Source organism: Aethalodelphis obliquidens, unplaced genomic scaffold, assembly GCF_003676395.1.
Source record: "Aethalodelphis obliquidens isolate GAN/ISIS:26980383/991018 unplaced genomic scaffold, ASM367639v1 scaffold2, whole genome shotgun sequence".
Classification (NCBI taxonomy): domain Eukaryota; kingdom Metazoa; phylum Chordata; class Mammalia; order Artiodactyla; family Delphinidae; genus Aethalodelphis; species Aethalodelphis obliquidens.
In genome coordinates this window covers 25,022,443-25,036,136 of record NW_020837946.1, presented here as the reverse complement: position 1 = coordinate 25,036,136, position 13,694 = coordinate 25,022,443, and the positions used below count along the sequence as shown (strand labels likewise).

Genomic DNA, 13,694 nt, shown 5'->3' with positions numbered 1-13,694 from the left:
TATATTTTGGTCTCCTTTGACTTTGTCTGATGTCCTTTTCTTTTGTTCTTACATTCCCTCCCTTATCTTTCTTGATAGGACTATACAGTAATAGTGAAAGTGAGTCAGAAAAGATAAAATTGTAAAGAAAGAAAAGATAGAAAAGAAAAGAAAGAAAAAGAAGAAAGTAAAGAAGACCAAGTGCAGACAGATGAGAATATAAAAGCAGAGGCTTGTTTTATTTCAAATCCACCCCTCTCAAGATTATCCTGAATGTCTGTCACATTTAAATAGGATAATACCATCCATTTTACATATGTATATTCCCAGAAAGCATTTTATCCTTATTACTTTACGGACATTGTTGCCTAGGGAAAAATAGTGAAATGAACAGAGTGTGAAATTTGGAGTCAGAACTTCTATAGTTGAGTCCCAGCTCCGCATCTTACTGACTTGCTGACTTTTGGAGTAACTTTCTAATCACTACCATGGGTTCAATTTCTTTATATTTTAAATGGAGAATGTGATAGTATGCTTCAGAGGTAATAGTGTTTGACAAATATAAATATTTATCAATTCTTATCATTAGGGAAACATTAACAGTTCAAGAAAATGAGATTTCAGCAGAATAAATCATAAGACCAGGTGTGGAAATTCCAGTTAGCTTTATGACTTCTTCCTCTATCTCATCACTGTATCAGTCTCATGAAGAAGTTTCCTGAACCTCCTGGGTATCCTAAGTGATATATGCCGGTTACTTGGCACACAAAACCACTTCCGTCTTTAGTTTTGATAAACAACATGTAGACCCAGAAACAGGCATACACCTAATATAAATTGTAAAGGCTGAAAACAAGCAACCCCCTAGAGGGAGCAAAGTTTGGGCTATTGCTTGAGCGCAATCCTGGCAGTTTTTCAGATACCATAACCTAAAAGACACTGTGCTCTTACCTGCTTAGCATTTTAAGGCTTACTGATCAAGTCAGTTTTCTTGATTTCATGCTCTGATCTTCCATAAATGAGTGATTCAACTTCACGGAGTTTTTTCTACTTTTGACTTATTGCCTTCTCTAATCTCTAGACATACTCATTTACAATTTTAGCACTGAATAGTGATTTTAAGCATATGGCCCAACAATGTTGTCCTTACAGAATTAAAATGTCTTCACTAAAAACCTGTTTTTTCATTCTTTCTTGGTTATCAAGTAATTTTGAAAATTGCAAGAATATTAATTTTTAGGGCTTTTTAATGTGTATTTTTATAAACTGTCTCAATTCTTTTAAGGAACAAAGGAATGATCAAATAGACTGTAAAAACAAAGAAATCAATAAGCTAGTTATTTACTAGCATACTTTTATACCATACGAGGCAGCATAAGGAACTGAAAAAGACGGGACTACTCTTGTGGTTTGCCTTGTTCAAAGGAGATGGCCAAATTCTTGGTTATTGTAATTGTACATTTTCAAAGTCTCTTTCTCGGAAAGAGATTTTTTGTTTTTCATTCTATGATGTATGGTTCCTAAATATGCTGGTTTTTAGAGAAGTCTCATAGAGAGAGACAGCTCAACTTACTTTAACAAACCCATTATGGAATTTTACTTTCCTGTGTTTCCTGACATTCTTTACAGAGTCCACATTTCTCATGCTGCAGATTAATTGTATTTTAAATGACTATCCTTAGTGGAAAAAGAAAATAGCTGCATATGCCCTTAGCATACTTACTTGGAGATCATTACATATTAAATTGTCTTTTAGACTTTGGTTCTTCAGGCCAAATCATACCACTTCTTTTTCTCAGAGGTCTGGTTTTCCAAGCTTAATCATCCTTTGTGGTAGTCCTCTGAACTGTCCAAGTTTTCCACATCCTTCTTTAGAAGAAGTTCCAGAACAGCTCATTGGGGCCTAATGGAAGTTTGGAGGGCTCAATGATAATTTTTTTCTAAGCTAATTAAGTGCTGAATAAGCACTCTGGTAGAAAAATTAATACTATTTAAATTTGAAATGAATTCTTATGGAGCAGTGTTGAGCTCTTGGCTACACCCAAATGTTGGTCCCCAAGTTATTTACTGAATGATGACTCAATACACAAATAAACTGGAAATTTGTCTAAAGAAGGATGAATATGACACTTTGGAATGACAAACTCATACTGACCTCATTATTAAGAAAAAGCCTCATTATTAAGAATGATGGGAACCAAAGGAAGGTCTAGAAAATAATTATCATTTTCTCCACAAGACTAACTTCAAACTATATAAATGTCAACTTATCCATAAAGACTTTCCTGATCCCATAGCCCCTCCTTCAATCATCATAGTTCAGTTTTTCTCTCGGCCATGGTACTTATCACACAGCTTTAGATTTTAGTTTATGAGTGCTTGTTTTCCTCTTTTTTTTCAATTTTCCTTCATAATGCCATTATAGTTAAATGATTAAACACAGGTACGAACGTGTTACAGTTTACCTCAAACACAACATAAACTTTCACATTTACGTATCTTTACATGTTTCCTCATTTCAGATTCTTCTTCAAAGCATAGCTGAAACATCACTTTTCTTTGGCTTTCCTTGGTGTCTCAATTTCCATCTCAAATATTTAGTTTCTCCCTCAAATGTATTCATATAACAATTTATACATATTTTATCAATTATTTTGCTTCAATAATTATTTGTGTATCTCTCTTTTCAGCCATGTGCAATCTTCAAGGACAACTCCATATCTTCTTTTTAAATACATTATCTGGGACATAAATATTTAAGAAACTGAAGTTTTAAATACTTTATCTCTACTACTAAGCTGTAAGCCTCTTGAGGGGAGAATGTTGAATGTGATTCCCCATAGCATGCTGTAAATACCTATTCAATGGATGGATAAGGGATAAAGCAATGACTTGACAGACATTCATACGTGAAACTAAATAAGCCAACACAACCGTACGTGTCTTCAGGCTTACCGGTCCATGGCATGTGAGGATGCCATCTTCCATCTTCTCACACTGGGGGTCACACTCCACACAGATGGAGCCATTCTCAAACTCCCGAAATTCACTGTGAAAACATCAGCAGTATGAGGCAGTGTAAGCAAACAAGCTGTCAACTTAACAAATGAAGTAACATCTGCTAAAAGTCCTGTTGGCAAAGTAAATTCTAGAGTTTGTTTCTCTAAGTGCCGGGAGCATCAGAATCATTTCCCTGTACATTAATGAGTAAGTTCTCCATTAGGAGAAAAGATAAACTGCAGTCAGATGGCTCTCCTGGCCCTCCATTGGGTTCAATGACAGACTCATTCAGGAAACCTCTCTCTTGTGAGAGAGATTCCAGCAGTCTCAAAAAAAAAAAAGGAAAAGAAAAAAGAGGATGACTCTTTTGATGACACAGCAGAACCGTTTCTGCTATTTTAAGTAAGTCTGTGCCTGTTTGTCTCTATATAAAATTTTACTCTTGGCTGAAGGCTTAGTTTTTAAACTTTGACAGAACTATTGTATTTTTCTTGTTGCTAAGTTACATGAATGTTCCCCATCCTTGTCCTTCAAATCCCAAGATTCTTCCATTTATTTTTAGTGAAACTTCAAAAACACTTTGATTTCTTTTCTTTTTTTTAAAATATCTTTCTTGGAGAATTAGAAAAAATATCTTTTTTATGGTAGATTTTATTTTCTTAGATTATTGATCTAATATAACATCTTTTTCAGTTTAAATTCTTTTTGAAGAATTCTATATGATATAAAATAAAAAACAGTTGAATGGTAACATTCTAAAACTTTCTAATTAAAATGTGGGAGGATGGTCATCACTTCCCCAAACCTCACATTTTGTGGCTACTTGAATATTAAATTTACCAGTATATAAGTTTTCCAATTAATATCTATCCTAAAAGTTTTCATTTCAATAATTGGGTATCAGTCATGTACAATATGTTTAAAACACACTATTTCCACTAACGTGTGAGAGGATGAAGTACTGGGTATAAACAATTTAGAATTTCAGTTATGAGTCATTAACAAAACGACTAAATATTTATAGCTACTTCATTATTTTGTGCCTTTGTATCATGAGTGACCATTCCAAACTAATAGCATTGCAAATATGGCAATTATGGATTAACTAGGTGATAAATTCAAATTTATTTTTCCCTGGAGTGAAATAATCACTCTTTTTTCATAGTGAACTATCTTATTTGGTTATTATAAAGCCTTAACAGATGATTGAAATCCAAAGGGTGGGCTATATTTTCTGTTGGTTAGATTAAGATTACATATATTTCAAGGTAAAATAACGGTTTGGTTTTCAAAATAAATAGCATAAATCTATGGTTTATTTATGTATGAATGTACATATTTAGTTACATGGATTTTGCACTCAAAGTGAAGTGTTGGTTTGCAATGGATTAACTTTTTATAAATTTTCTTGAGTTTAACATCTTAGTTACATAAAAAAGTTTTTATTTTGCATGTTTCATCAACAAGTGATATAAAGTATTCAATAGAGGAAATCTTCAGAATATGAAAGTCAAAATGACCTGGTATTGGGGTGGGGGTTGGGAATGGGGTGGTAGCTAAATTGTAAAGAGCATAAAAAGCATTATGTGTAAGTGAAATTATATGATATTTACAGCACACCCTGCAATCATCAGCAAAGCACTGTTTCTGAAAACAGCTTCTTGGGTGACTAAAGAGTTAGGATACTAAATGAAGGTAATAATTTTTATGGTACTAAAACATGGGTCATGCTTTCCTTTCTCTTCTCCAAAACTCCCTTCCCCATACACAGAGTTGAGGAGTAAAATGAATATGTCATAAAAAATCATGGAGGCGGGCTTCCCTGGTGGCGCAGTGGTTCAGAGTCCACCTGCCGATGCAGGGGACACGGGTTCGTGCCCCGGTCCGGGAAGATCCCACATGCCGCGGAGCGGCTGGGCCCGTGAGCCATGGCCGCTGAGCCTGCGCGTCCGGAGCCTGTGCTCCGCAACGGGAGAGGCCGCGACAGTGAGAGGCCCGCGTACCGCAAAAAAAAAAAAAAAAAAAAAAAAATCATGGAGGCAAACTAGCTGCCTCCTCTTTTATAGAGTAGACTTCTATCTGTGTGGTTTCTGGCTCTCTTCCTTTCTGCTCTCAGAACAGATCCTCCTTGCAACTTATTTATTGTCACTGTCTCCATCATTGCCTTTTTTCTTCCCTGTCCCCTAGTGATTGTGCTGTGACTTTGCCAGAGATCCCCTTTCACTTGAATCTGATACAAAAATTCACATTCTAGTGAGCATGAGCTTTGCTTACTGAGCTTTGCGTTTTTGCTGCTGTATACTTCTCACAGTTTTGTTGTGTGTGTGCTACCTTAGCCAATCCTGTGATCTAGAGCAAATACTTTGGATTTGGTTCGTGTTCCCAGCACCAAGATTAATATTGCTGTCTTACATCCCTTAACTTCTCTAGACCTCATTCCCTAAATATCCTCTGAAAAAGGAAAAGAAGGGTGTTTCGATGAGAGCTTGTGAATATTAAACATAAAAATGCCTCCAAAGATCTTAGACTGGCACTCTTTCTGATGTTTCTCTGTTGTTATTAAAGTTTCAGAAGCATTTAACCATGTTGCCAGATAAGAAAAAAAAAATTAAGATTGCATTGCAATTAGTTTTCTTGTTCATTTTGAATACTTGGGCATTGTAGTTAGGAGTTGCAAAAATATAGTGACTTATATGATCTGGATTTGAGTGCTAACAGCCAGGATTAACTGATTTTTTTTTCCCCCTTCAAAAAATCCTCTTTTTAGGATTTATTCTTTAATGATAGTCAAACTATTTTTATATATAAATAAGTTCCCTGATTTTGGTAAATGTCATATTTGTATTTATTTTCAGCAGTGTATAAAGTGACTGTTCTACCTATTTAATGAGCTCAGATTAATAGACACAAAAAGGAAATGATGATAACTGTTTTAACAGTAGGAATTCGAATAAGAATCTTCTCATTTGATAATCACAATCATTATTATTATTACACTATAATATGATATAATAATAATCACATCATTATTATTCCCATTTTCCATGTAAGAAAACACAGTTTAGGACAATTAGGTTATTTATCGGTGGATGGACATTTCAAGTAGGAAGTGATTAAGTTAGAATTTGAATTCATGTTTCCTCAAAGACTGTCTTACCTGCCAGGCAAAGTTGGAAGTAATTTGGCAATACCACAAGATTGGAGGTGGGGACATCTATCATTGGGTAGGCAAGAATTACATCAGATATTTATAAGATACTTTCATTTATTATCTTTTAAACTAAACCTTGTGCATGATTTCCTAGGACCCCATTACTGCTGCAAAACTACATTAAAAACTTTATATTTCTTTAATATGTTTGATTTAATGATTTGGAAAATATTAAGCTTTCAAAAACAACAGGATAATCAGTGTTGTTTATTTAGGGGACCAGTATTTTTCCTTTGCTTAGCTTTCATTGTTTCACAAAAATGAGACAGAGGGTAGTGTATACATCCACATATACATCAATTTCATATTTCTGACAAGTTTAAAACTGAAATATTAAAGAAAAACAATGGCATCTGTAAAGAAACAGGATGAAAATCAGACATCCTGAGTTCTAGCGTTGGTTTGGTGCTTTTACAATGTTATGACTTTGGTCAACACTTAATTTTCCCACTTCTCACTGTTCATAAGATGCTTCTGTTTGATAAAATGATTTCTATAATCTATTCCTTCCTTAGAAACGCACATACGTATTCAATAAACTTTTAATGTAACACAGTGGAATTAAGGTCTATTAGTTCCATTTTAGTGGCATCAACTGCCAGACACACAGAGAATCATATCTGATCTGATGTATTTTATGTACAGGAAATATCTTTCATAATAATGTGAACAAGCATTACTACAGTTCAATTCAATGAGACAAGTAGCAAATAATTTGCTATTTATTATCAAATGTATGAGTTGATGTGTTTTATAAATTTTCAAGTTGAAATTTTCCTGATAAAACTATTAAACCCTTTTTTCAGTAATGCTTTTAGAGATAATTCATATACCATGACATTCACCTATTGAAAGTGCACAATTTAATGCATATTTTAGTATATTCACAGTTGTGCAAATGTCATCACCATTTCAAACTATTAAATTCCGATTTAATATTGTTTTCATACTTAAACTTCTAATTTTAATTTCAATCTTTTTTCCCCCTAAATTCATGGAGGGAATTGGTTTTGTCATCTTTCAAAGAAGACACATATCTATATTATTAAGATCCATAGATTTTTATCCTTTAATGTAAAATACAAAAATAAAATGTTATCTGGGATCATAGAAACGGTTGTTAAAATGGGACAATTCATGAGGCAGAAGAAGAAAGAACTTCAAAACTACCCTTTTACAAAAATGTTGAAAATCCTTTCAGTGAGCAATATAGGAAAATTTGACTCAGGGACAGTACTAAAAACTGCATTATCACACTAATGAACAACTGTGATGCATGAAATGGTATGTTAGGATAAAGTGATTTTAGGAGTATATGAAATGCCATGCAACAAGGTATATACTAAGTTTTATTGTTGTCAGTTTGATTATTGTAGTACTGTAGATAAAATTTAAAATACTTGATGTAAAATATAGCTTAGGTTATTTTTAGAAAGTGACAGAACACTTTCGAAAACCTTTTCAACTAGCAACTACAAAGGTAATTTCTCTATAGGGCTAAGCAGTTGTCTGAGACATAGAAATGTGTGTTGTTCCTAATACACAATCAAATAGACACGCAACCTAAATGGAAAAAAAAAAATCAAGAGTTACGCAGTCATTCCAGGTGAAGATTAATAGGAAAGCATGAGACAAAAAACAAGATGGTTGAGACACTGAGGAGGAAATATTACTTATCACAATGTCCTTTATAAAGAAAATAGAAATACATTTTTCAATTTTGCATAAGCATAAATTGCTATAATTTATTAAGAATTATCTATTTTGGTACACATTTTTAAATATGTACATAATAGTCAAAATGCATTTTGACTTATCTTGTTCATTCAAATAAAATGATTTCCCCTTAAAAGAATTCTTTTATATGTTTTCTCCTTTATGCAACAAAAACTCTCCTTAAAAATCTTGGCCAGCATAAACATTCTGAAATTTTACCCTTTTATTATTATTTTAATATCTGAACCAATCAGTACCTCAAAGCTCATGAGATAGAGACATTATAAGATGCCTTACCCATCATAGAGGTTACAAGACTCTATGCAGGTCCTTCCCCTACTGAAGCGACGGCACGACAGGCACTGGTCTGGCCCAGGTCCCCAACACCCATCGTTTGAACAGAGATGGTTGCACACCATTCCTTCAGCAGCTGAAAAACACACCAAAATCAAGGGGAAATAAAACAGAAGCCTGCGTCCAAACTTACCATTTTAATATGAATCTTCCTAAGTAAAGCTATTTCTGAAGGAGTGAGAGAGATCTGTGGCAGATGACTTTGCTTGCCTACTTAGTCACTATGGCCCACTTTACCTTCCACTTCTTTCATATTGCAGAGCCCCAGTCACTGTATGTGTAGTACCATTGCATTTTTCATAAAAGTGAACAAATATCAATTGCCTATATCAAAACTCTAGGGAGAAGTAGTGACAGAAATTAACTTTCCAATTAAGGTAAGGAACAAAACACACCTTTCTAAAGCCAACCCTTTGCTCCACTAACACACCACACATTTTGACGTCAATTCCATGTGAGAACTTCATGCAGAAACAGAACAAGTGATATTTGTCATAAAACAAAAAACATCAAAAGGGGAAAAGAAAGAAAAAAGAAGAATATATGAAATGTAAGAAGGGGGAAAAGAAATGGAAATAAAATACAAGTTTCTTACAGACCTCTGGTACACTGCAACTAAGATTACCTTGATATTTGAGTCAAATTGGCACAAGTAAGAAAAAAGTTTTGAAATAATTTTAAACAAAGTGTGGTGGTTATTTATGAGGAGGTATAGAGATTACAGTAGTAACAAAGGTCTTTAGTCTTATCTCTATATTTTTTATTGATGAGAGAAGTGCCAAAGAATTTGAGGCCATGTTTTAAAACTGCCACTTAAGGTTTACCATTTCTGTTCCCTTTTATATCAAATAATACTTATTCAGTGTATTATTATTTATACTGAAAAACATAATTTTAGTGAACGGATAGCTATTGAATAAGAAGGGCCTATAAACACTTCAAATGTTATTCTGGGTGTCTGAAAAGTGATTTGAGATGTCTGAAACCCAATTATATGTGGTTTTCATAAAATATTAATAAGTTCTCAGAAGATGAAAACATCAAAATCCTGTTTATCTTCCCATTAGTTACCAACTGTATTTAATAAGGGATGCAAATTGTTATGGTCAGAGCATTTGTGAGATGGGATGGAATAGCATTAACTATGCAATTGTAATTTAAAGAGGGATCATATCTGTGAAAGTTACCTTCTCTAACAAATGCCTGAGAAAGTGAATTACCAGCATCCGTGATGCTGATTAGTTTTAAAACAAGGAAACAAAATCTCCCAATTCATGTATTCTTTCTCCTATATTCTGGAGCCTTAAGGAGGAACCTATGTTAAACTGTATAAAATTCTTTCTCAAGGCAGACACAGACCTATCAAGATATCTTTTTAATTTATGACTACTTAATTGAATAATGTCTTCCAGTATAGTTTAAGAGAGAAACCTTGTGTGTATGTGTGTGTGTGTATGCTTAATAGTTTTATTGAAGTATATATGACATATACTGCTCATACATAAAGTATACAATTTGATGTTTTGACAGATGCCTGAAATCATGAGTTACATGTATTCAATCCAGGCAATGAATGTATCCATTACCTCCAAATGATTCCTCATGACCTATGTAATCCCTTCCCCCCGCCCCTTGCCCTCAGACAGCCATTGGCCGGCTTTCTGTTACTCAATACCCATTAGTTTACATTCCCTAGAATTTTATGTAAGTAGAAATATACAGTATGTACTCTGTTTTTATGTAGTTTCTTTAACTCTGCATAATTATTTTGAGATTTATACATGTTGCTGTATCAATATTCATGCATCTTTCTTACTGAGAATATTCCATTGCACGGATATGCCACATTTTTTAAACCAATCACCTATTGCTAGACATTCAGACTGTTTCCCATTTGGGGCTATTAAAAATTAAGTTACAAAAAAAAAATTAAGTTACAGTGAACATCCACTTACAAGTCTTTGTATGGACATACACTTTCATTTCCTTTGGACAGAAATGGCTGGATAATATGATAAGTACAGGGTCAACATTTTAAGAAACTGTCAAATTGTTTTTCAAAGTATTTGTACCATTTTACATTCCCAACAGCAATGAACTCAACTCAGGAGCTGAAGTTTCCTCATATCTTCATCAATATTTGGTATGGTCAGCCTGTTTAATTTTAACCTTCCTAATATTATGTAGCGGTATCTCATTGTGGATTTGATTTGCATTTAAATGATTAAAGATGTTGAACATTTTTTAATGTGTTTATTTGCTATCCATATATCTTGTTTGGTGAAGTGCCACCAAATCTTCTGCCCATTTTATATTGGATTGATTGTTTTCTTACTATTAAGCATTGAGAGTTCTTTACAGATTCTGCAAGTACTGTTTCCTTGTCTTAGCCTTGCCTTTTTGTTCCTTTAACACTGTCTTTTGAAAAGTAGAAGTTTTTAATTTTGGTGAAGTCCAATTTATCAATTTCATCTTTTATAAATCGTGCTTTGGGCATCATATCTAAGAAACTTTTGTCTAACCCCAAGGTAACAAAAGTTTTGTCTGCTGTTATCTTTTAGAAGCATTATGAGTTTTGGTTCATATGGTCTATGGTCTATTTTAAGTTAGCTTGTATATTATACTGTATTAGTTAGGGTTCTCCAGAAAAACAGAATAAATAGGATATTTTTATCTATATCTATATCTACATATTTTATATAATTTATTATAAAGAATTGGCTCACAATTATAGAGGCTGGGAATTCCCTTGTCTGCCATCTACAAACTGAAGACCCAGGGAAGTCCATGGTACAGTTTAATCTGAGTCCAAAGGCCTAAGGACCAAGAGCACAGATGGTTTAAGTCCCAGTCCAAGGGCAGAAGTAGATTGATGTACCAGTTCAGGAGTCAGGCAGAGAGAGTGAATATGTTCTATTCAGGCCTTCAATGAATTAGATGATGCCTATCCACTTTGCTTCACTCAGTCTACCAATTCCAATGCTAATCTCATCCCAGAAATACCCTGCAGACATATTCACAAGTAATGTTTAACCAAATACCTGGGCTCCCCATGACCCAGTAAAGTTGACACATAAAATTCACCAACACAGGTACTAGGTAAGGATCTATTCCTTTTTTTCTTTTCTTTTTTTGCATGTAGATATCCAATTTTTCTAGGACCATTTGTTGAAAATACAATCCTTGGGCTTCCCTGGTGGCACAGCGGTTGAGAGTCCGCCTGCTGATGCAGGGGACACGGGTTCGTGCCCCAGTCCAGGAAGATCCCACATGTGGTGGAGCGGCTGGGCCTGTGAGCTATGGCCACTGAGCCTGCGCGTCCAGAGCCTGTGCTCTGCAACGGGAGAGGCCACAACAGTGAGAGGCCCGCGTACCGCAAAAAAAAAAAAAAAAAAAAAAAAAATCCTTTTGCCAGTCAATTTCCTTTGCATATTTGTTTAAAATCAGTTGTCCACATACTTGTAGGTTTATTCATAGTTCTCCACTCTTGTGTTGATCTATTTATCTCTCTGGGTATATTTTCTCACCTTTAATCTATATGTGTTTTTATAGTTGAAGTTTGTGTCTTGTAGGCAGCATATAGTTGGGTATTGCTTTTTTAATCTAATCTGACAATCTCTGCCTTTAATTAGGGTATTTAACCACTTACATTTATTATGACAATTTTGGTTAAAATCATTGATCTTACTGTTTGTCCAATCTGTCTTCTTCCCATTTTCCTCTTTTCATGACATATTTTGGAAAACCAAATTTTTTATGACAACTACACACTCCTTATTATTCCATCCATATTTACTTTTAAAATTCAAAGTGGAATTACTTGCTGTTTCTTGTTTATAGACAAATGTTTTCATATAAGATTTCTCAAAAATGACCCCAAATAGCCTCCAAGAACCCCACAAAACTTCATTGAAAATTATAGTTCCTTTTATTCTGTTTTAGCTTATTTACTTTATAGTTATCATCCTAAATAACAGATAAATGTAATTTTAAAAGAATCTGAGGGAATAGTGACTATACATTACATTACATATACTATACAGACTATACATTTTCCTGTATAAAGGATTGTTGTTCTCATGTTATTAATTATTCTAGGTAACTCATAAAGTTTGTGGACTTTGCTTAATTATGATTCTCTCCATGTCTTAAATAATCATTAAATTGAAATACCACATATCATAACTATTTTTCTCTTCTTTTGCGGAAACTCTTCAAAAGTTGAATGATTTGATGTTCTACTTGGGAAAGGCTGACAGTTTATCTGTTACACCGATTTTGAACTAATAGCAAGAGTTCTTTCCTCTGATTCATTCATAATGCAGAGAAAGAGGGTTCTCTCACTGTACAAAATCAATGTCAGTAGAAATGAAATCTTAACATAGGTCTCATATCACTGATTCCTAGATGTATAAATGACTTGCCATTAATTTATAAAGATGTAAGGAGTAAGAAAGAGAGTTCAATCAAGCTGATTGAATATAATGTGTAAAATCAAATTTTCATATGTACATTTAGTACATTTATATACAATTTTTATATATACTTGTTTATGTGATAAACAATTATCAGAAGAAAGCTTGAAGAGGGAAAAATAATCAAAAGTTATATTATTAAAAGCAACTTGTAAAGGCAAGTAGAGTATATTCAAAATCATACTGCACAGTATCATGAATCTCTGACTGTTTGTATTCATCACTTTCCTGTCCTTGTAGAAAATATAATCAATGCCTCAAATTCTTTGTATATCAACTTCTGTCTAAGACCCTCACATTTGTTTTCAGTTTCTTCCTTTAGGATGTTGACAAGCCATCAGTACACCCTTGTACTGCCCATTTCATGTTAGTCCATCAACTTCTTGATCTATTTATTTCACCAACTCACATTAATTTTTTCAGGTGTGAAAGCCTCTCACTCTTGTCCCTTCTCCCTTAATTTTCTGTTATCTGCTTTGACATTAGTTGAAAAAGAGAGTATTGGCTTCACGCAAACTCCTACCTTCTTTTCTGCTGCCTACTACCTTCCTTAGTCTGTATTCAGATGCTCAATTTCAGAGCAGTTTTGCATCAGGGAAACAGTACCTATTGGAGGAAAGCAATAATACAAACAGGAAACCATAATAATTACTTTCTTCTCACTCTTTCCAAATGACTAGATGATGGTATTCAAGGCTGGTTGATCATTTTCTGCAGAGTGAAAACATGGGAAGTGTCTCCACAAAAGGCCAAGGAAAATACTTCTTTGAAGTTCTTGAGAGAAAAGAAGTTTTCAATCAGTACCAAGAATTCAACTGCTCTCTGACCTCCCAGAGTGATAGTTCCATAGGAAGGAGTAGAAGGGCCTATTCAATGGCTTACAGTTTGAAACACCATTATAAAGCTCTCTAAACAAACTTTAGCAATGTAGTTGTTAGGCAACCTTTAACTTCCCTTTT

General features: G+C 33.9%; 1 protein-coding gene across 4 annotated transcripts in view; it reads right to left on the bottom strand.

Annotated features, from left to right (window-relative positions):
- ERBB4 (erb-b2 receptor tyrosine kinase 4) overlaps window positions 1–13,694 on the bottom strand; it is a 1,127,099-nt gene that overhangs the window by 270,296 nt on the left and 843,109 nt on the right. For all 4 annotated transcript variants that reach the window (XM_027122307.1, XM_027122329.1, XM_027122298.1 and 1 more), the window contains exons 13-14: window positions 8,204–8,336; window positions 2,935–3,028 (exon numbers count right to left, since the gene is read on the bottom strand). In XM_027122307.1, coding sequence (XP_026978108.1) covers window positions 2,935–3,028; window positions 8,204–8,336 — 227 coding nt within the window. The remainder of the gene's footprint in view (window positions 1–2,934; window positions 3,029–8,203; window positions 8,337–13,694) is intronic.